At 36.5% G+C, this 22,753-nt stretch overlaps 4 protein-coding genes across 11 annotated transcripts; 1 reads left to right on the forward strand and 3 right to left on the reverse strand.

Annotated features, from left to right (window-relative positions):
- The first annotated feature begins 866 nt into the window (after nucleotides 1-866).
- Nucleotides 867-5,914, forward strand: LOC140816768 (uncharacterized). 2 transcript variants are annotated; one of them, XM_073176202.1, is made up of 11 exons: nucleotides 870-1,133; nucleotides 1,218-1,256; nucleotides 2,058-2,149; nucleotides 2,481-2,730; nucleotides 2,878-2,997; nucleotides 3,078-3,153; nucleotides 3,558-3,766; nucleotides 3,959-4,067; nucleotides 4,534-4,626; nucleotides 5,000-5,160; nucleotides 5,331-5,914. In XM_073176202.1, the coding sequence occupies exons 1-11, from the start codon at nucleotides 960-962 to the stop codon at nucleotides 5,844-5,846; spliced, it is 1,839 nt and encodes a 612-aa protein (XP_073032303.1). In that variant the 5' UTR covers nucleotides 870-959; the 3' UTR covers nucleotides 5,847-5,914. The 2 variants fall into 2 exon arrangements, with proteins under 2 accessions (XP_073032304.1, XP_073032303.1); XM_073176203.1 differs by lacking the exons at nucleotides 2,058-2,149; nucleotides 2,481-2,730 and having other exon boundaries at nucleotides 867-1,133.
- A 618-nt stretch (nucleotides 5,915-6,532) lies between these two features.
- LOC140816772 (uncharacterized) lies at nucleotides 6,533-9,392 on the reverse strand. Of its 5 annotated transcripts, XM_073176210.1 has the most exons (3): nucleotides 8,812-9,149; nucleotides 7,049-8,301; nucleotides 6,533-7,015 (listed from the first exon to the last, which is right to left on the reverse strand). In XM_073176210.1, exons 2-3 carry the CDS (start codon nucleotides 8,190-8,192, stop codon nucleotides 6,699-6,701), a joined length of 1,461 nt encoding a protein of 486 aa, XP_073032311.1. In that variant the 5' UTR covers nucleotides 8,193-8,301; nucleotides 8,812-9,149; the 3' UTR covers nucleotides 6,533-6,698. The 5 variants fall into 5 exon arrangements, with proteins under 5 accessions (XP_073032311.1, XP_073032310.1, XP_073032307.1 ...); XM_073176209.1 differs by lacking the exon at nucleotides 8,812-9,149 and adding an exon at nucleotides 9,157-9,392 and having other exon boundaries at nucleotides 6,533-8,301; XM_073176206.1 differs by having other exon boundaries at nucleotides 6,533-8,301.
- Nucleotides 9,393-10,327: 935 nt separating this feature from the next.
- On the reverse strand, nucleotides 10,328-13,656 carry LOC140816767 (putative pentatricopeptide repeat-containing protein At3g08820). Of its 2 annotated transcripts, none has more exons than XM_073176201.1 (2): nucleotides 11,000-13,656; nucleotides 10,328-10,885 (listed from the first exon to the last, which is right to left on the reverse strand). In XM_073176201.1, exon 1 carries the CDS (start codon nucleotides 13,265-13,267, stop codon nucleotides 11,237-11,239), a length of 2,031 nt encoding a protein of 676 aa, XP_073032302.1. In that variant the 5' UTR covers nucleotides 13,268-13,656; the 3' UTR covers nucleotides 10,328-10,885; nucleotides 11,000-11,236. The 2 variants fall into 2 exon arrangements, with proteins under 2 accessions (XP_073032302.1, XP_073032301.1); XM_073176200.1 differs by having other exon boundaries at nucleotides 10,963-13,656.
- A 1,498-nt stretch (nucleotides 13,657-15,154) lies between these two features.
- On the reverse strand, nucleotides 15,155-18,375 carry LOC140816807 (transcription factor bHLH80-like). Of its 2 annotated transcripts, none has more exons than XM_073176267.1 (6): nucleotides 17,746-18,375; nucleotides 17,137-17,268; nucleotides 16,930-16,995; nucleotides 16,073-16,141; nucleotides 15,430-15,480; nucleotides 15,155-15,336 (listed from the first exon to the last, which is right to left on the reverse strand). In XM_073176267.1, the coding sequence occupies exons 1-5, from the start codon at nucleotides 18,142-18,144 to the stop codon at nucleotides 15,433-15,435; spliced, it is 714 nt and encodes a 237-aa protein (XP_073032368.1). In that variant the 5' UTR covers nucleotides 18,145-18,375; the 3' UTR covers nucleotides 15,155-15,336; nucleotides 15,430-15,432. The 2 variants fall into 2 exon arrangements, with proteins under 2 accessions (XP_073032368.1, XP_073032367.1); XM_073176266.1 differs by having other exon boundaries at nucleotides 17,137-17,271; nucleotides 17,746-18,364.
- Between the last annotated feature and the right edge of the window lie 4,378 nt (nucleotides 18,376-22,753).

Genomic DNA, 22,753 nt, shown 5'->3' on the forward strand with positions numbered 1-22,753 from the left:
GTGACTTCATATAACATTCACGTCCTATAGTATTTTCTAATATAATGTTTTAAAACCCGTTTCTTTTATGAAATGTGAAACGGGTTGATCCGGAAAAAAACTATGGATCCGGGATGTTTTCGAGTTAAGCATCAAGGCATCCTAGTTTGGGCCCCATCCGCTTTACATAAAAATTGTTTCGACGATGATAATCATAATTAATATTCGAGCAGGTGTCTTGTAATAAAGTCAGCACGAATTTTTATTTGTGAGACATATTAATCTTATCGATATTGACAATAAAAAATAATATTTTTAGCATAAAAAATAATATTTTTTCATAGATGACTCAAATAAGATATTTGTCTCATAAAATACGACCCGTAAGACCGTTTCAAACAAGTTTTTGTCATAATTATTTATTGGCATGTTATTATTATTATTATTTTTTATTCTGTAATTAAGAATATATATATATATATATATATATATATATATATATATATATATATATATAATTAAGAGTGTATATAAACATTAAAAGGAAATTAATTCTTTAATTTGTACGCATTATAGTGAATAAAGCAATTAAATAATGATTGTTACTAATAAGAAATAAGCAAAATATAATAAAAATAATAGTATTATTATTATTTTTGTTAATTTTTTTAATATATATATATATATATATATATATATATATATATATATATATATATATGTATATATAGTATTATTATTATTTAATTAAAAAAACTGTACTCACCGCGGACCAGGCCCACATTGCCACACCACATAAGCATACAAACAAGACTGGACCATTGTGCTGGACTGCTATCTTTACATGAGCCTTTGATTGATTGGCCCATTGTTATTCGGCCCATAGGAACAACCAACACAAGTGATTCGTTCGAATCCCAGTTGCTGCCTCTTCCAAATTAAACACTGGAATCTAAAGCTTTTGACCGCAGTCGAAGTAAATGGAAGACATAGAGGATTTACTGGTGGCCGGCGGCGGCGGAGCAATTCCAGGATTCCGGGTTCCCGTGGCTGCTGCAGTCGGTGTTAACCATAAGCATATAAAGAAGAATAGGATCTCCGGCAGTATTTCAAATGCTACATCATGCAATTCTTCCAAGATTCCAGGCACTCAGGTCTTTCTCAGTTTACGTTAAAATAAGCTAAATATGAGCATTTTTTGTTGATAACTTCTTGATTCATTTCATTTTAATGGGCAGACCATTTACTTGAAGACTTTTGGGTGTTCACATAACCAGGTAAATTGATTTGCTGGTTCTGCATTTTCTCCAGTCTTCACGAGTGCTTATCTGTCTCTATACACGTTCATGTTTTTTAAGTTCATTTACTGAAAGTGAGTAAAGTTTGGGCCTTTATTATCATACTATGGTCCATGTTAACTGAATCATCCTAGATGAGTGAATTATAAGAAATATTAGAATCCATCTTCATTGAGAGAAAGAAATCATGAATTGTTACCGGAGCTTACTACTGTCCAATGTTATCAATGTGCTAATGAAGAAAACTGAAAGAAGTGCAACATGTACTACAAACCATCTCTGCCTCTCAGCCACGTGAATAAGTTATGCAATAGAATTTGAAGTATCAAAGGTTAAAAGGCAATCTTGATGAGAATACAACCAATCTAAATGCATAAGTTCTGGGCTTCTGGCTAAAGATAAACATAGTATCTGTTAATCTTTCAAAAGTGAATGATTAAACTTCTTCTTAATGGTATGCATGACACTGTTAAAAGGAAGATAACTGTGAATGGAAAAGGGAAGATTGGACGGTCAAAAGGGAGCCTCGTACTGCATTGGTATTCAGATGACACCGGAAAAATATTATGGAAAATTAAGAATAATTTTCCCCATAATGAATAATTTCATGGGCCAATTGACTATTGAGTTAAATGTGAAATATGATCCTTGAATTCATGATTTTATCTTCTTTATTTTTGTCATTAGCTTCAGAGTTCCTAATCCTTGAACAAAGCTTGAGATTACTCGAAAAATTCGGGTTCTTTTGAAGTCAATACATTTTCAAACTTGATTTTCCAGAGTGATAGTGAATATATGGCTGGTCAGCTCTCTGCATTTGGATATAATTTGAGTGACAATGAAGACAAAGCTGACCTGTGGCTTATAAACACGTGAGACTCTTTCTTAGCATCCATTTTTCTTTTTTCTCATGTAATTTACCACTCTCTCTGTTGGTGGCATTTTGTCCCATTCAATGTATGAATGCAGTATCTGAAGAATGATATCATAGAATCTTCTTTGCTTTTTTTTTTTAAAGAATCTTCTAGGTTCTAAGGATTAATTTTTCTTACCGTCTTGCCAACAATATTTGCTGAGTTCATGTTGTGAAAATCTGGTAGAAATACTCATTTTAGTTTCTATGAGATAGTATGAGTGTGAAACATTCAAACTGCATATGTGAATCATCTTCCTATTGTTCCCATGCTGCTTTTGTTGATGCAGCTGTACAGTCAAGTCTCCCAGTCAATCTGCCATGGAAACACTTATAGCAAAATGTAAAAGTGCAAAAAAGCCATTGGTAGTCGCCGGATGTGTGCCTCAAGGAAGTCGTGATTTGAAAGAGCTTGATGGAGTAAGTATAGTTGGAGTACAGCAAATTGATCGAGTGGTAGAAGTTGTTGAAGAAACCCTGAAAGGTCACGAGGTGCGGCTCTTGACTCGAAAGACATTGCCAGCACTTGATCTTCCGAAGGTGTGAAATTTCAAAATACGGCTTTAATTTTTTGTATATTTTTGAATGCTTTAATGAATTATCTTAGGAAATCGCTTGTTAATTGAAGTGTCCACATGTAAATTTTATTATAGTTGTAAGAAAATTTTCATTTCTTTATTTTATCAGGTGAGGAAGAACAAGTTTGTTGAGATCCTTCCAATTAATGTTGGTTGTTTAGGTGCTTGTACTTATTGCAAGACAAAGCATGCTCGTGGTCATTTAGGAAGCTACACAGTTGACAGCCTTGTAAGCTAATCGCCTTAGAATCAACCCAATTTACATGATTTCTCAGTTGGTTTCATACTTTATCAACTTTGACCTTGTAGGTGGGTCGTGTCAGAACTGTCATAGCTGATGGAGTCAGGGAGCTTTGGTTAAGTAGCGAAGACACTGGTGCATATGGTGTGTAAAATCATATTTCTTATGACTTATAAAAATGGTAGATTAAATGAAAATACATATATGCTACCACTTAGCACTTCAACAAATGTCAAATGCTTGCGTTGGATATGGCATTAGACATATGCTTTGCAGGGAGTCCTGACAGGAAATACAATGTTTGTGAATTGTACAAGTTTAATAGAACATAGGAGAGCGAAGGATTTTCTGAAGCACAACTTATCACCTCTCTTTGACTTCATGCCTGTGACTCAAGCTATTGTGGATGTTGAAATTTTGTCATTTTTCTGGTTCATGAATTAAGAAATTTTTTATGGCCAATGAACTATTAAAACTGTAATGGCTTTTGTTTTATGATTGAAAAATGTTATATTTAACAGCCTATGGTTATGGTTGGATATTCACAGGTCGAGACATTGGAGTTAGTCTTCCAATTTTATTGAATTCATTAGTCTCTGAGCTTCCGCCTGATGGAAGCACAATGCTCCGAATTGGAATGACCAATCCTCCATATATTCTGGAGCACTTGAAAGAGATAGCTGAGGTTTTGCGGCACCCATGTGTTTATTCTTTTCTTCATGTACCTGTTCAGTCTGGAAGTGACTCCATATTGAGTGTGAGATTTACTTTGGCCATATTTTCATGCTTGTCCTTCTGTTGAGTTTTGTTCACTGGCTTTTATTTTCTTTTGTCAGTGCATAAAATTTCTTAATTTGTTTCCTTATTCAACTTCACGAGGTTGTATATTATATTGTTTGAATGTGTCCTGTGTTTCCACATCGTGATATTTCTTTATATTGGATATCAGGCAATGAACAGGGAGTATACTGTGAGTGAGTTTCGGACAGTGGTTGATACATTGATTGAACTGGTTCCCGGAATGCAGATAGCAACTGATGTTATATGTGGATTTCCTGGTATTGCTAAACCTGGCTTATTATTTTTACCTGGTTTTAACTTTCGTATTTCTCTTTGAAAATTTCTTGGATAATTGGTCAAATGATTGTTCGTATGATTACCAATAGGTTTTGTTCTCGATTTTGTTGGAGCATTTTAGTTATGTATCAAATTGATCTGTTCAGTTTTAGATTATTTGTGTTCCTAATTTAATTCAAAGCTATGTAACCTTTGTGGCGAGATAATGTGGTCAATTGAAGAACAAGCACGGTTTTCCGTCAAAGTGATAAAACAATGACGGTGAAGCGCCCTGATGGCAGGAAAAATTCCTCTCATCATTATGTGATTTTATTATTGCTAATTTAGTGGAAAAAATTTCACCATTGTTTGAAAGTTTGAAATTTGGAAATTTATTACCAGTTCCAAACTAAGTAACACCCCAAATTTGTATGCTGTTCCTATATATTATAATGTTCTGCTTCTCAGGCGAAACTGATGAAGATTTTGAGCAGACAATCAATCTCATCAAGGAATACAAGTTTCCTCAAGTTCACATATCGCAATTCTATCCTCGGCCAGGTAAGTTGTACTTTCCTTCATTCATACCAGCAAATTATAATTTCCAAAATTTGAGTTAATTTGAACAACAGCTTGGATAGGAAAGGTTAAATCAAGATAACACGCCCTCTAATGCATGTATATTTTACCTTTTTTAAGGATGATAGATCAATTTTATAACAGCCCTATCCGTGGAAAATGAATAATAGAGTAATAGTGTTGTCTGTGCTCTAGAACTTATTTGTTGTCCTCTATATTGGGGGACGTTGTGTTTTTTATTTAATCGACTCTGTAAATTTTGACCATGTTTAAACGGGCTTCTTATCAAATTTGTCGTCTACTGCAAAATGCAGCACAGTTATCATGTATTTTATTTTGATATTTTCTCAAACAGGAACACCCGCTGCCAGGATGAAAAAGGTTCCAAGTAATATAGTGAAGAAAAGAAGTCGCGAATTGACCACCATCTTTGAATCCTTCACGCCATACGTCATAATGGAAGGCAAAATTGAGCAGATATGGATTACTGATGTTGCCACGGATGGAATTCACCTTGTAATATCATCCTTAAACTTGTATCAAGCAAACAATCACATACCATGAGAGCACTTGGGCATATTTTACCCATTCAGTATCGATCAATCTCATTTACAGCTCATTTTTTGACTTTCACGTATTAATTTGTGGTCCCACTTTTGTCTGATTATGTTTTTTTATTGCTATAGGTTGGTCATACAAAAGGATACATTCAGGTGCTGGTGATTGGACCAGGAAGCATGTTGGGGTCTTCCGCTATGGTAAAAATAACATCTGTTGGAAGATGGTCTGTTTTTGGAGACGTGATCGAGATACTCACTGAACAGGCTCATTCACGTGAAAATTTGAGCAACAGAAATTCGAAATGCTCGAATGACAGTGACACATGCTGTTCAAAAGATTCAGAAACCTGTGCCTGTGGATTGGCAAGTAGCTGTGGACAGAAGCAAGAGGGAACTATTTCAGTTTCAATGAACGACCAAAAGCCCAGAAGCCAAAACCTGATTGGATGGTTACTCCGGAAACGAAAGAACAATTCCCAGAAAGAGATGGAGAATGAGGTAGTGTCGAAATTTGAGGAAAAGCTAAGGACCTCTGAATGGGCTTTTGTTGATAGTGCTCTTCTTGGAGTCATGCTTACCAGCTTGTTGACTGCTATTGCTATATGTTTGTATCTTGGATTTAGTGGTTTCTCGTCTAAGTAAGTGGTCAAACATTTGGTTTTTGAAGAAACCAATGCATGGTGTTAAATTTTGAGATGATGGTTATTTGATGAGATTTTGTCTGTAAAATAATTTTACTGTATGTGGCAGTTGCTTCTTCCCTGTTGTTTTACAAATGCAACTTGGAAATTGCATTTTTGCACATTATTATTTTGGTTCATCTAAATTTAAATGGGATAAAATTTAGAAGTTGTGATGGGCAGTGGCCAGTGTATTCTTTTAAATGGATCGAGTGGATATTCCATGCGTGAGAAGTTGTGATCGTTCACATGTATGGTTTGTTAGACAACCAGGAATATCAATTCGAAATAGGGTATTCTGTAACATTATTCAGAATACAAATAAATAAAGGCAATGATAAAACGCTTGCTTTCCTAGGTTCATTGAAGCGATCACACAAAAGCTTGAGCTCGTAAAAAAAATCAAAGTTTGTTCATTGTTTTTATTTTTAGTAAATTTGATGATAATATTTCTAAAAAACTTTGTACTGTAAATAAATGTAGAAAAAGTTGCAACATAGTACACTTCAAATAAAATGTCATTTTAACATGGTTTGAACAGTAGTTGTATCCACCACCAAAGTAAGAAAGCTAAACCTTCAGTGTCACAATAATTAGGGAAATGATGAGGGGAATTTTATAACTATCATCAGAAATGAAATATAGTCATGCACGAAAAATCAGCATTCTGATAACATAATCAATGAGGTAAGAGCAAAAGGACTAACGTGAAGTGCACATCTTATACATTTGTGCGATGTTGAATCCATGCAATTATGACACGTCAAGTTGGATCAGCAAACCGGAACACAAACCACTAAAATAATTTGTGCAATCAAATGTCCTGTCTGTAGCCAAGCTGGTAATAGTTTATCCCTCCTTCTGGTTCCTTGCTTTTAGTCAATGTTGCATACCAATTTTCTTGATTTATAGACTTACTATGTTCATCTGTCAGATTTCCCGTAAGAAACATTAACGGCGCAGCTTCAACCATTCTGATTCCACTTGTTGGTATGCTTCGCACAGCTTTGGCGTCGACAGTAGAGATAGAGGTTGTTCTATTTCTTGTGTTTGGTCCGTTAATGATCTGCACAAGATTGCCATGCTCTTGAAAGTGATAGCTATATGGTACATGGTTTTGAGAAAATGGAACTTTTAAAAAATGGTTTTGAGGGGGTAAAGTACATGATATGTACGGCAATTTTGGCTGCCATGGAGCAACTCTCTGTAGCAGTTCCATTGGTTGTAGGACATTACTGGCTGCAACCAGATACTGTTCGGAGTGTGCAAGATTTGTATCCTGCTCCTGTCGCATAGTACTTGAATCTTTCAAAGAGGTATGGCTAATGAAATCGATCTCTCGATTTCCAGGATTTGTAGAATGATCTGAAGTCTTGTTTCCCAATGGTTCATGATCTTGGCCTAGCCACTGAAAATTCTTGTATGTCACTGCTTTACACGTGTAAGCATTCATGTTCAAGCCGTTGGCTTCACCATGAAGAAAATTGAGATCATTGCCGAGACTCTTGGCTCGTTTTGAACCTACATCTGAACAAAAATGTTCCTGTAAAGTGGAAGATTGTTCTTCTACAGCAGCGACATTGAGGTCAATCCCAGTAAAACCTCGTGAGCTATACCGTTTTCTGGAGCATGGTTCACTCGGAAACATATTCGAAAGAGCAACTGAACGGAAAGCACTCATTTCTGCAGAACCTTTCCAATTGTGTCCACCTTCAAACTTCAATGGCATCGTGGGTAGGCCCCTAGGAATCCCAGCTTTTGCCACAACTTTTATTACACTGCAAGAAGATAGAGTTTCAACATCAGGCTGAATAAACCCATCCGTTCCATCTTCATTGATGTCTTCATTCAGATCAAATACAGCAGCAACCGAATCCAGTTTGTCGACACCATCTTTGCTTAATCTTGTCATCCATGTCTCTGAAGATTCATTGCCATTTGTACCTTCACCAATCACTACAGTATATGTATCTGACGATTTATCTTTCACTGACATTTTCTCACTTTCTCCTGAAACTTCAGAAACTGTCATTCTTTTACCTGATGATTGCTTACCAGTGTCACACAACCGTGCCTTACCCTGAAAGATGATATTTGATTTATGCTTGCTGACATTAGAGGCTGGCTCAAAAGCATTTTCATCAGATATTCTATATGATGAAATGATCGAATCTTGTAATTTATTGCCGCTTACATCATCTGTTTCCCGGTTATCACCTGCCTCGACAGTATGATTACTTGTGGTCTCTTTGCTCTCAGTCCATGAACTAGCTTCACAAATCTCAACTTTTATATCAATGTCAGCCATATATTTCGGCGTCCTAAAACTAAATTCTCAAGCTTAATAGAATTCCAATAATTATAAAATTTAGAGACAAAACCACAATGGACAAGTCATAGCTGAACCCAGAAGAGCCCTGCAAATTATGGTTCAGCATAATTTAGGCAAACACTACACAATATGGAATGTGGATTATCCAAAAAGCTTACGCAGTTGAAGTGGAAAAGCATCATAAATTTTAGCATACTAATATTTGACTTAAAAAATCGCAAACAAAAATAAAAATTAAGTAAAAGAAAAAAAACTCAGACGAAGGCTCAAATTTTGACAAAACAGAGATGCAAACACCAATATAAGCAAAATCATAATACCGTCAAAATTGAATGGATCGAACACATAGCCGTTAAATTTATGATAGCCAAAGAGCAAGCCTCGAGTTTCCAAAACCAAAATGGATAAAAACCTGAACAAAACTCGGATGATGTAGTTCAAGCTTTACAGCTTCATTCATGTGTCCCACAAGAGAACAAAAGAAACAAACTTTACATGAACATCACCTTCAAAAAAAAAGGAACCACAGGCAAAGAACTGCACGCTCTCTCATAAATGACATCATCAGATGAAAATAGCAAGCAGAGAAACGGACCTGAGAGAAAGGCTAAAACTTTGGTCTGTTCAAATCTTAGAATTAAGGTCGTCTCAGCTTTCCACTCTGAATAAACCCAGACGAGATAAAATACAAATGACAAATAAAAAAATTTGTTTTACAGCTTTTGGCTTCAATCTCTCTTTCTTTTGTCATCTCCACTTTGAAAAGTCCAACCAACCATTATTTAGCTCCCACATTTTCCTCCAAAAAACAGAAGGTGAAAGTGACACAAACTAATCATACAATTATACTCCAACACAACTCAAGAAAGATGAAGAAACATCGAACTTAGCTTTAAAACAAAACCCAAAAAAAAAAAAGGAAAGAGATCTTTATCACTACCAAACGCGTGATTTGCGAATGGAAACAAGGGGGGATTGTCCAGCCGACGCCAGTCAATGTGTGTGATGTGTGCTCCTGACTGCCGAGTGCGACAGATGAAAGTGGGGAGAGGATAGGCGGGACCTCCTCAGACTAGCTGAAACGTGGGACAGTCAAGAATTACATCTGCAGGACCAGTGGCTCCCTTCTTCTCCATCATCATCGTCACCTATTAATGAATTTGACGTGCTTTCTCCTTGTGACAAACAATAAAGGACAAGAATATATGGTTCTGCACGATTAGTTATCAAAATAATTTTAGTCAAATATTTTTTAAAAAAAATTATCATATGTATTTAAAAATATTCAAATAAATTTGAAAATATTATTTTTTAAAAAATAAAATTTGATATATGTTATTCTCCTAAATATCTCGTACGTGGAGTCTGTGACTTAAAAGCTTTGTTTGGACTTAATTTCCCTCGTCATCCTTCCTGTAAAGTATACTTCCTCTTCTATGCGTAAATACTTGTAAAAATTATTTATTTTCCACTTTTGCTACTTGTCTAACTCATTTCTTGGTTCACTGAAAGGGAGAAATCAATGAAGTCTTAATAATTTATTGCTCGTGCGAATTATGTGTTTATTAAGGTCTTAATGAATTATGGGTAGGTGTGACAGAAAAAACAAACATTTACATTTGGTAAAGATTTGATATAAAATGGGTTCACTGCAATATCAAAGGAAACATGAACGAAAACATGGGAAACCAACATTAAGGATATTATTTTTTTTCCTCATAAATTGGGTAAAAAATATAATTTTTTTAAAAATATTAAGATTATAATTCCAAGACCTGACATAGTAATCACGGGTTGTTTTGTTACATGAGCTCGGTCAAATTTTTTTTTAAAAATATAACCCCATGTAGTGTATTTGACCACTACATGGGGGGTTAAATTTTTTAAAAAAATTTTGACCAGGTCTGTTTTTTAAATTAATCATAGTAATCACATCATGGACAAAGTATCATCTCCATTCCAATTTACCTTAATTTATTTAGACCCATCTTGATTTTCTTTATTAAAAAAAAAAAAAAGATAGACCCAATATTTGCTCTACCAAACACGAGTCGGTGTATTTGAACATTGTGTATTTGGACAGCGACTGCGGGATCTTTGAAATGCATGATATTTGACCTTTCGGGGACCCTTATTTACTTCGAATTTAAATACAGACGCAACCTTCGGCAACTAGTGGACGTCAAGAATTCAAGAAAGCTACTGATGTTTGTCACCGAATTTTGCTAAAAAAATCGACTAATAGATAATAAATTTCCTCAAAAAAATAATAATTTATAAATGCTTCGTGAAACGTTTGGATCCTTGGAGTAGTTCTTGTAAAGTAACTAAAATTGTAGATTTCGGGACATCAAGCAATATCAGCAAATCCATATTTTGGATCCTTGAAAAACTCAAGGCATGCATGCTCTCTTTCAGAGTCTCAAAGATACGCCACCTGAAGATATTATTGGAGGGAGAAATCGATCTCCATATTGGTCATAAAATTCCCAAGAAACTCAACTCAAAAAAAAAAAAAAAATTTCTCAAGAAACCAAATGAGTTGGGAAGTATGTAGAAATATGGGAGTAGTATTTTGATAAACCTATAACATTGAGTAATTGCCTCCCATTCAACTTGTCGCAGGATAAATCCACCCATCGAGCTTTGACATTATATGTCCCGCATTCCTGAAAGGTGAACCACCGTGTAACTGCAATAGGTCGAGAATTTCAAAGTGTATTTATGCTAGATAAAGAGAACAAACCATTCACATGCAAAACGGTGATGCAATGTGCATTAACTGCTGAACTCAATTGATGTGTCGCTTAGCACAGTGAATCAACTTAAACTTCGTTCACAGGGTTTTGGATTTGACAGAAGGATCGTTTCTTGATTTCAATGTATCGATGATCCATACATGCCTTTAGGCCTTGCTCCCACCAAAGCTTCTTTCTTAATCTGAAGAGTGATGATCTCCATGTATTTTCCAAACAGGCACAACTGGTAAGACAGCTAAAACCGCTCGGACCTACAATACCTCACCAATATTCTTTACATGAACATAATCCATCAATAAAATGATGGAAACGGTTGGTGTCCCTAACAATAATTTCTCTACCTGTAATCTTTGAGATGAGCTTGATTACAGTGTGACAGTCACCACATACCCGAAGGTTTTTAACTATTCGTATGACGGTATTTTTCTTGGTACTGATCAAGCCAAATGCGAGAGCAAGCTTCTCACTGTGGTAACCCAGGAAATGCTCTTTTTCTTCAGCTTCAATGTCAAAGAGCACAAACTCTGTTGTGGGAACATAACCAGCTGCTCTCAATTTTTTGTCCAGCTCAATAAGTTCAGAATATATCTTATCTGACAAAGGATGGGAAGTATCGCCAACAAGAAACTCATGAACAACTCCATCTATCTCTATCCAACTGTAGGCACGCACTTTACTGATGCCCCTCTCATTCATAATTGACCTTATACTTTCGGATTCATTCCATCTCTGATTAGCTGAGTAAATATTTGATAAAAGAACATAGTTTCCCGAGTTATGAGGCTCCAACTCGATTAATTGTTTCAAAACAAGTTCAGCCAATTGCATATCCTTGTGCAATCGACAACCACCCAACAAAGCTCCCCAAACAATTGCATTAGCCTTAATTGGCATATTCTTAATCATTTGATGGGCTTCATCCAACAAACCAGCTCGAGAGAGAAGATCAACCATGCATCCGTAATGCTCAATAGTGGGAGCTAAAGAATAAAAGCAACTCATTCCATTAAAATAATGGCGGCCATCATTGACAAGACCAGCATGAGTGCATCCACAAAGCAGACCAAGAAACGTTTTTCCATCTGGCCTCAGCCCACATTTCTCTACTAGCACAAAACAACCAAATGCAGTTTTAACGTGACCGCTCATAGCTAAACCAGATATTACCGCATTAAAAATAACAAGATCCTTTTCTTTCATCTCTTTGAAAATTTCCCAACCAACAGACATTTTCCCACATTTAGCATACATGTCAATCAAGGCAGTTCCCATAACAGGATTTGATAGAAATTCTTCCCGCTCCATCAAGTCACTAGCCCACTCTCCGAGTTCTAGAGCTCCTAGACTGGCACATGCAGAAAGTACCCCAACCATGGCGTAGCAATCTGGTTTTAAGTTCTGCTTTTGCATGCTATGAAAAATCTCTAGAGCCTCTTTTGGATGCCCATTTGCTGCATAACCCTGAATCACAGCACTCCAGGAAACAACATCCCTTTCAGGCATATCATCAAATACAGCTCGAGCCTTGTCCATGCTTGCGCACTTGGTATACATGTCTACTAATGAAGTATTTACAAACACATTTCTTCCCATTCCTGCATCCACAATAAACTTATGAATCCACTCACCGGCTCCCAGATCCCCCAATTGAGAACATGCGGACAAAACCCGGACAAGTGTATAACTATCCGGCCTCGAACCCATTTCTAACGACTTCCTGAATAAGTCAATGGCTTCACTAAATTTCCCAATCCCAATGTAACCACTCATTATTGCAGTCCAAGAAACCACGTTCTTCTCGGGAATATCATTAAACACCTTTTGTGCATCTTGCAAAGCCTCCACCTTAGAATAAAAAGCCACCAGCCCGGTATTCACAAACACATCACGATCAAAACCCACTTTCACGACAAGAGAATGAACCTTCACACCTAACTCAAAGTCCAATTTTCTTGCGCAAGACTTGAGCACAAACGGGAAAGTGAAATTGTTCGGTAGAAAGCCTTCTTTACGCATCGAGTGGAAGAGGTCGATAGCTTGACTAAAACAATCATTCGAGACCAACCCATTTATCATGGTGTTGTATAAAAATATATTGGGTTCGTGTGTTTGGCTAAAGACTGCTGTAGCATAGCTAGGAAGGTTGAACTTGAAAGTGGATTTCAAAAGCATATTCAAAAGATAATGGTTTTGATGGAAATGAAAGCGGAAAAGACGTGCGTGAATGTTCTTTAGGTGGATAAATGAAGTGAAGCCATGAAAAAGAGTTGCTTTGATCTCCTGCAATGCCATCACGAAGAGACCGGATTATCTGTGTAAGCCTTGAATTGACTAAACTCAAAACAACCCAGATACCCCAGCACTATTGATAAAGAATGCGTCAAGATATTGGGCGAATGACATTGATATCAACTTCATGAAATTCACCGCAGGTCTGCAACCTACAGCATGTGAGTGTCGGTAGCTTCTGCGTAGGGTTATTCCTTCAACTGGCACCGCCATGGTGCAGGGCAAGGTCTATGGTTTCACGACGTGGGGATGGAATTGTTAGGACACGATGAATTCAACCAGTCGGAAGCTTGAACCCTTCCACGATAAATGTACAGCAAGGAAATATATCGGTGGACGGGTAACAGCGTCGCAAACCAGTCGAGCCCAAGTAAACGAGCAATTTTATTCACACTTCAGAAAAAGGATAACAAGTAATAACCTACATATATTATAAAAAAATAGAGAATTTTTATAGCAATGAATTATATATATATATATATATATATCATGGCATGTAATAAATATAGAATGTATCGCACATACCTAATATAGAAATGTTATAAAAGCTTATGAACCAACTGAAGTGCTTGCTACGAATGCTTAAAAAGATTAATGGATGGCCGTTTAGAATATTTTCGTCTGGAGGTAAAGAAAATCTCATAAAATTAGTGTTGAAAGCTGTTCCGAATTATGCTATGTCTTGTTTCAAGCTGTTGGTTTCGTTGTGTCATGAATTTGAGCAGATTTCTAGTGGAATTCAACCTCAGATGGTTGAGGTTTGCATTAGGTTAGAATTTAGATGGAAAAATATGTGTAAACTGAAACAGTTTGGGGGATTTGGGTTCCGGAGTCTTATTGAATTTAATCGGGTCCTCCTACCAAAACAGGTTTGGCGAATCATCCATGGTTCATCTTCCCTAATGACTCAAATACTTAAAGCGATATACTTTAAACATTCCTCCTAAGGTACATATTTTTTTATGGCATGCATTTCATGACTTTACGCCTACGGAATTGAATCTCCAAGCGACATCATGTTCCTGTGAAAGGGGGTTGTGTCTTATGTGGTTCATCCTTAGAGTCGACAGGTCATTGTCTATTATTTTGTCCACAAATTTCAAAAAGTTGGAAGATACTCTTTGTTCTGGCCTCATTTGAAGAATTTTCGTGAGGGAAATTTTTTTATCGATTATGGTATTCACTTGAGGGTTGTTCTTTCGCATCATGAATTTGAGTGTTTTGCTATGTATGCTCGCCATTTCTTGTTCAGAATATATTGAGTACCTTTTGACTGATTCAAGCTAATAAGTCTAGCTTTTCAGAATTCTTCAAAATCTGGAAAAAAATTTGTAGATGGAAACATGATCAGTCCATGCTTCGGCAACCAATTAATGTTGATTGGATTGATCCTTATTTTGAAGAATTCTGAAAAGCTAGACTTATTAGCTTGAATCAGTCAAAAGGTACTCAATATATTCTGAACAAGAAATGGATCAAGCATCCGCCTAGGGACGTCAAGTTAGATGTTGATACGAGAGTTGACGAGGTGAATGGTGAGTGGTGACTTTAGTGTGGACGTAGTGAATCAGGATCATTCTAGATGGACACTCGTCATCCAAATTCTATATTTACTGCTGAACTCAATGATATTTATCATGTCATTCTTTTAGCGATCCATACAGGGTTTGATAAAATTTTGATTTTCTCGGATTTCTCACTCGTCCTCACAGCAGTGAACTCGGCAACAGAAAGACGTGAACTGATGGCATTATCATCAACTAGATACGCTCTCCTTGTTTCAGTCAATTTCATTTCATTTGAACATGTCAGCCGCAATGCAAATTTGGTGGCTCATTTTATTGCACATTGTACACTCTTGTCCTTCGTCATTGTTTTGGGTCGAAGGTGTTGGCACGACATTGAAAATTTTCGCAACATGTTACGAAGAAAAGCAAATAGTTCAACATCTCAAGCTCGCGGCAAACATGAAAAAATCATCTTTATACAATATTTTAAAAATCCACAGAAAATACAAGACAATAGAAAATTCAATAGAAGCAGGTGCTCACGATCTTCTAGACTGCAAAATCCTACATATACAAAAGCATCGAATAACTTTTAGAAAAGATTATAGAAATGTGGATATATCATTGCCTAATACCTATAAATAACATCAAATTCACCTCTCAATCTTTTGATGAGCATCTGCAGTTCTTCTGATGATCCGTCAGTTCCTTCCAAATTTAGACATATGCAAAGTAGAATCAAAATCAAGTAATAAGGGAATCAAATACCCATAAAATACTGAACCTCGGAACATATAAATACGACTCAAGAAACTCGTATCAATTACATACAGCAATTGCACGAGTAATTGTTCGCTGAAAATGGAATGGCCAAGAGAAGTGCATGAATGTAAATGAACAGATAAAGGCAAAATTAAATAACGTTGATGACCGCGGAGCACCTCGTCTTCCTGTAAACCATCCACATCGATTACAAAATTATTCCATTTCCAAGAATAATAAGTAATAACTACATCACCATTTTTGCCTTTTGAGAAGATACAAAGTGGACGTTTTGATATTTAATATTTGTAGCGCTACAAAGGCATCCAACCATTAAGATCTTATCCAAGCTAAAGTTGGGACAGATCATAGGTAAATTCATTCATCTGCATTAAAAGCATGTTTTTTCCAGGTAATATTCATATACAGAATCGTGGTAGAAACCATGGTTATCTTTAATGCAGCTATTATTCAACTTTAAACTGTTCGATCAAACCAGAAGATAACTTTTGGATAATAATATCGATGAAATAATAACCTGGATCTGTTTCTGAAGGAACTTCACATAAGTCACTGCTTCTTCTAACATATCTGCCGTGTTTGTTTGCTGCATGTAACAAAAGTAAAAGTTTGCCTTCTCCAGAATTCTTAAGCACATTATAGCAAATAATATAAATGTTAATGTAGAGAAAATACACGTAACAATGTGAAGCACAAAAGATTAGCCCCACACTTTCCTCACACAAATGATAAGGGATATTTATTTTACTGGAATTTTTGAAGGAAAAAGATTTTGAAAATCAAGCCTGGAAAATTTTCTTTACTGCCTTCCTTGGGTTTATTACAAAGGGGAGACTCCAATCTATCCACGCGGTAGACTTCTGGTCATCAATGATCATATTTAAGAAATTTCTCTCATGTTTCTAATGCAGCAGATATTTCATTAGTTTAAAGTTTTTAAATCTGAGGTTTTAACCATTGGTATCATTATGTTTATGATTAAATGCTTCAGACAAATGAATTTTAATTTACGGATCCACAAATGCCTCTACACAAAGCTACAATCGACATCAATTGCATTGCAAAACGGAACCGTCGAACATCTTAACCTATAATTATTGCATTGCAATTTGCAAATCATGTCTAAGAGTAAAATGTCGGGAATTTTATAGATATCACGGGTTCAACTTTAATAGATTAATCACACATTACGATCATCAGATATCAATGTAGGCTTGTCAAGAATAACTATCACATTCGTATAAGATTAAGATTAAAATAAGCAAATAAAAATTGTAGGTGGCAATTCACCATAGCTTCATTAATTCGATTTTTCAGTAAGATCAATTGCAGAGAAAGCTAGCACAAACAGAGAAATCTATGTTCCTAAACTACCTTATCCATATCAGGGACAAGTTCCTGCAGCTTCCTTATCCGATCACTAATCCGTGTTCTTCGCATCTGATTATAAGAGGGAGAAATGTTAGCATAAGTGAGAAGTTCATGGCTACCAGAATGTCGCACCTAATCAGCAAATTGCAGTATGAATTTGTGAGAGTTGAACAGACTAGAACTGGAAAGATTCGAAGTAAACTTAAATACCCTCTCAGCAATGCTGCGAGGATGGGTAGCACAGCCACGCTTTGCTCGAACCCTACACATGATAGAACCCTCCAAAAGATTATCCATTTCAGCATCCAACGACATGAATGCTCCTTCTCCACCATTCTCCTCCTTCTTCACCAATAAAAAGAAAATCAGTATGTTCTACGCCCAGATACATGAGAACTACAGCCTAGAGCACTCGTAATATATCCATTATCCGGTACACAAAACTCGGTCTATGATTAATAAGAGAAGAACGAATCCACCATAGAGAAGAAACCAAGTCAATAACTTCCATTTAACCATAAACTCATTTCCAGTCTGTGTTCTCAAATACTCGTGTATCTATATCGAAAATGATATAAAACCTCCAATTGAAAAATAAGAATAATAATAGTTTTCCGCCCCTCAACTCTCACGTACATCAGAATTTGAATACAAAAACACTATCTTTTCACCACGCATCAGTCAATATATATCCAAATCCAATAGAAAAATTTGTAAACTCAAACTGAAGTGAGGTATTCCAAATAAGGACAACGGTAATATTTTGAAACGTAAAATATTTAATCAGCCTGTTGATTAGATCTTCGTCGAAAGACTTACTACTGGCATTAGAGATGAAGAGGATAATTTAGGCGACGGCTTGTCCAAAGTATCCCCTTGGCGAGCACGCTTAGCCGAAGTCGACAAAGGATAATCATAGCTCGCCGGAATACCTAAGCTCGAAAAATACCCATCGGTCTTATTAAGCAGAGATAAAAACTCGGCCGGGGAACTGTTCTGCCTGAGGAAATTGCTCAGCTCACCGCTTCCAGTAGAATCCAGCAGCTCCAAATCGGTGGCCGCGTCGGACGGTGGTTTAGGAAGTTCCAAAACTACATCGGAAGGTTCCTCGTCGGATTCGAGTAAGGCCTCTAACCAAGTCACAGGAGCAGAGCGAAACCTAGCGAGTCCGCCACTTCTACTCAGCTCACCACTTTCACCGCCACTTGCCGGTTGCATCGGCTGAAATAATCTCTCTTCTCCCTTAGTTTTCTGCTTTTTCCTAGATTTGGTTTCTTTTCATCTTTTCAATTCTGCTTTTGGGTCCAGGTGCTTCTTGTTGTAGATTCTTTTCCTACTTTCGGACTGGTAATCTAGAAGATACGATGATGAAGAAGAATTGGATCACCTCGAGTTCGGTTCCCTTCTGTTCTTTGCAGATTCAACATTTTAACTAAAATCGTGTTGTGGGGTTGCACGATTCTCATACGGGACCCGCTGAAAATGATGGGACTTGGATCGCCAATCACCATTAAACATATGGTATCGTATTTTGGTCCGGATAAAATGAATGGATGCAAATAAGTCTTACGTCATAAAACTTAAGATTTTATAAATAAATATAATCTGTCGATTGATTGATTGACTTCTTGAAAGAATATAATAATACCAAGAAGCAACAAATTACGAATAAGCATTAACTTCATATCCAGTAAATAGATGAGTTAAGTTGATCATTTTTTTTATTTATCCAAATGTGGGCGATTTACACACGTAAATATAAATAAAGTTTTTCTAGACACATTTATCAAATAGATGAGTTGATTTAACAATTTCTAACTTACTATTATCAAATAGATGAATTTGGTTGACAATTTCTAACTTACCCCAATAGTGGAGTGTGTGTGTTGGTATGTCACTTTAGATTATTTTGATACTAAAAAAAATAGAGGCGTAAATGTTTGGTCAATCGAAAAAATTTTATTCGTATTCAAATTTATTGAATTCAAACCTAACAAAAACATGTCAGGACGTTTTTCCAACCAAACTTTAACATTTTTGCGAGCTTTAATATGTGTGTTCAAATATAGTTTGGTTCGGTTTGAATTAAAATCGAGCCAAACGATATTTATCGATTTTCCAAAATTTCAAATCTTGATTTATTTATAATTAGACCATGAATTTTGATTTGGATGATTAATTTTATGTTTTGTATTTCATAGTAAATTAGTACTTGAAATATTGTAATTTGGACAAAGTAGCATTGACATTTGATAGTAAACTTTGATGATTAAGTAAAATATCATAAATTAAAATACTTATGCAAATTATATAATTTACAACTTATATAATACCCACATTTTAGGGTTATGCTTATATTTATTTGGCATAAAATCTAAATAAATAAATTTATAATATAACTGGATTATATAGGAAGTTAACTAATAATATAATACAAATTAAAAACCAAATAAAATATTTCAACATCTTAGAAAAATAACACGCAATTACGAAAAATCATTACATAAATTTTTATATTAATGTAATCGATTTGGATTGATTTGATTATATTTATTTTTTATCCAAATTTGAACCAAACAAATTTTTCGGCATGATTGATATTAAAATCAAGGCAAAAACTTGTGTGAAACGGTCTCACGGGTCGTATTTGTGAGACAGATCTCTTATTTGGGTCATCCATTTAAAAAGTATTATTTTTTATGCTAAGAGTATCACTTTTTAGTGTGAATATGGGTAGGATTGACCCGTCTCACAGATTATGATCCGTGAAACGGTCTCACATGATACCCACTCTAAAATCAATCTAAACCATGATCAATGAAACCAATCCAAACAATTCAGCTTGTTTTGGTTTTACAGTTTGGTTCAATTTGTGATATATCTTAAATTTAACATTTTATCAATATAATATAATTATAAATTAAATAAATATATTTCAAGTAACACGCGAACATGTTTGAATATTTCTAGTCAATTTCAAAATTGAACCTTCATTTGATCAAATTCGATCCAAAAATATTTTTAAAAAATAGATTCAAAACAATTTTGAACTCAAATGTATCTAATTCGAACCGAATTCAAATTTTAAATTTTTTTAATCTCGATTTGAGATGTTTCCAAATCTTTAAGAAGTACATTGTTACATAGATAATATCAAATTTTAGCTTCTTTTTTTTTTTTGAAAAAAAAGGTCGATGTAAACTAAAGCATAAAACAACTCAGAAAGTATGTACCTTCACAATTCACGTTGTTCCCAATCCTAGGTATCGACCATGTTAACTTTCTAAAACCCAGAAAAATAAAAATTATAAGATCAGTTTTCTTTATTGCCAAATAGCCCTCGTACAAACAAACTGTCTCGCATCGACCCCAATTTAACCGAGTACGTTAATTCCCATCAATGTCCCCACCCCCACCTGTATTTGTACGGCCTGATCCTACCCCAAGCAACATCTGATCATCCAAGTATCGCTGCAGCAACCCAACTTCACCTCCATTGTGGGGTCCTTAGCTCCTAATCGTTATTACAATGCAATCAGATTAGGATTAAGTAATCACAGCGGAAACGGGTTTAAAATTTCTTTTACGATGAGCCCAAAACATCTCTTCTAGATTTATAATACTAAAAATAGTATTTAATCTCAAATCATAAAACATGCCCACACGAAATCAAAACCAATCATATACAAACAACTCATATCCTCGGGACATGCCCCGGTATATAGATACATATACATATATACTGGGAACAAGACATATATATAAAACCTCAGCCCAAGCTGTGGCTCCCTCCAGAAGTACCCTCTCTGGTCTCCTGATGTCCTGGAGTACCTGCCATTGTCCACACACAAAGACAACAACAGCCCCCCTTGGGGGTGAGCAAAGCTCCGTATGGAACAACCAATCATATATACCACAGATATCTAAACAATGATATATGGTATGCAATGCATGTATGTCGTGGAGGTATCAGGTCAAATGTCCATCCACTGAGCACATGTCAGAATCAATCGAATCTCTATCAAATCAAATCAATGCTCGAGCTGGCGCACCGGCCGATATGGGAATACACGTATGATAGCGTCGACGAAGCGCCATCAATCCCACACCTCATATCCAATCATATGGGGCCACAATTGTCTATGCTTTACGGGTCATATAATACCGGCATAGCGATTGTGTTCACAAACCCCGGAATCCAATCAAATCATATCAGGGTATCCAAGGATCATAGCTCAACGTGCATGTCATGTATCGATGTATGCATAAAATGATGTGTGTTAACAAAACATTTATTTTATACATCGATATCTCAATCTCAATGTCATGTATGCCACATAAATCATCAAATAGGCACATAGACACGTATTCCAATCCAATCCAATCCAATCAATCCAATCATATATCATATAATACAGATACCTGTCGTATGTTACCCGGTCGCAACATACCTCAATTCTTCGTTGCAATTGATGTAGCCTGAAGATACTGATATAATACTTGATCTACATCAATAATGTAGTAGCCCGAATTCCAAATTGGGTAATTAACGGAGTATTGGTGATTAAGAAGGTTTAATGTGTAATTTTGACCGAGTCATGATCGGACGGACCGAAGATGGTTCGGAAGCACCGAAGAGTTCGGAAGGTCCGAAGTGAGTTCGGTGGATCCGATCATGAGGTGTCAAGAGCAGCTGGACACGTGGGAGTTCGGACGGTCCGAAGTGTATGATCGGAGGATCCGATCATGAGCTGTCAAGAGCCAATGGACACGTAGCGTTCGGACGTTCCGAAGTGTTGTTCGGAGGATCCGAACATGGCCTATAAATAGTGCTCGAATTCCTCATTTTGGTATTGCCATTTCTTGAGATTGAGTCTTTAGTGAGAGATTTGGAAGGTTTCTAGCGTTAGTTGTTGGTCGAGCGATAGCCAAGAGCTGCCAGGAGTAGTAGCGTAGCGGCGCCTGAGTTACGAGGCAATCGACATCAAAGGGCTGTCGACGGACGAAGGTAAACCCTAAACCTTTGGTAGTACTAGGGAGTACTGGTTTTGCTAGTCGAGCATGGTAGTATTGATTGAGTATGCTTTTGATGCGTAGGCTTGTTCTAGACCTGATTAGCGGTGTTGCGTAAGGCTAGGCTTGCTGTGATAGAGGTACGAAAGTACTATCCGAGATATCCTGGTTGAGTATACATTCTTATATGTGTTGCATGATTATGTGGTGCATTGATATATGTCATATGATGCATGCTATTATGTCACGTTTATTACTGCACGTTGCATTTCATGTTGAGCCGTATCTTCTTCGAGATAGCCTTTACTGTTGAGCTGTATCTCTTTCGAGATAAGCTATATCTTGGGGCCGCTCAGCCCTGTCTTGTGGACGCATGGACACCGAGAGTACACAGTGGCCGACGGGTCGGGAGGGCTTCGGTGGTCCGGGACATTTTAGGTCCACGTCTGTCTTGTAGTGGATGCAGTGACCCAGAGGTTGGACCGCGCGGCACTATCCACTTGGCGCCTCTAGACTGAGCATTTTGAGATCCTTTGTGATTCCTGTTTCTTGACTACCCCGGTATCATGATCATAGCATGTGCATTTCATATAGGTCTGTATACTCATACTTTTGTACTGGGCGTTCTTATCGCTCACGTCCTCGGTTTTGTTTATTCTTGGACACCCCATTCCCACGGGGCAGGCCTCAGGTTGGACAGCTCAGGAGGAGCAGGAGGAGGACGTTGAGTAGCTGGTTGGTTTAGTTTATCGGTATTGTTTTGATTCGATATGGTTGTATTGGATATTTTATTTGGAGTTATTCTAGACTTCGA

This window comes from Primulina eburnea, chromosome 16 (genome assembly GCF_022965805.1).
Source record: "Primulina eburnea isolate SZY01 chromosome 16, ASM2296580v1, whole genome shotgun sequence".
In the NCBI taxonomy this organism is placed as follows: Eukaryota; Viridiplantae; Streptophyta; class Magnoliopsida; order Lamiales; family Gesneriaceae; genus Primulina; species Primulina eburnea.

Excerpts from the sequence above, each read along its gene's own strand:
- LOC140816767 (XM_073176201.1), bottom strand. The coding sequence starts at position 13,267 with ATGGCATTGCAGGAGATCAAAGCAACTCTTTTTCATGGCTTCACTTCA.
- LOC140816768 (XM_073176202.1), top strand. The coding sequence starts at position 960 with ATGGAAGACATAGAGGATTTACTGGTGGCCGGCGGCGGCGGAGCAATT. Across the intron at positions 1,257-2,057 it reads TTGGGTGTTCACATAACCAG|AGTGATAGTGAATATATGGC; the intron begins GTAAATTGATTT and ends TTGATTTTCCAG. Across the intron at positions 2,150-2,480 it reads GACCTGTGGCTTATAAACAC|CTGTACAGTCAAGTCTCCCA; the intron begins GTGAGACTCTTT and ends TTGTTGATGCAG.
- LOC140816807 (XM_073176266.1), bottom strand. The coding sequence starts at position 18,144 with ATGCAACCGGCAAGTGGCGGTGAAAGTGGTGAGCTGAGTAGAAGTGGC. Across the intron at positions 16,996-17,136 it reads CTCGCAGCATTGCTGAGAGG|ATGCGAAGAACACGGATTAG; the intron begins GTATTTAAGTTT and ends TCTTATAATCAG. Across the intron at positions 15,481-16,072 it reads TCCTTCAGAAACAGATCCAG|GAACTGACGGATCATCAGAA; the intron begins GTTATTATTTCA and ends TAAATTTGGAAG.
- LOC140816772 (XM_073176209.1), bottom strand. The coding sequence starts at position 8,192 with ATGGCTGACATTGATATAAAAGTTGAGATTTGTGAAGCTAGTTCATGG.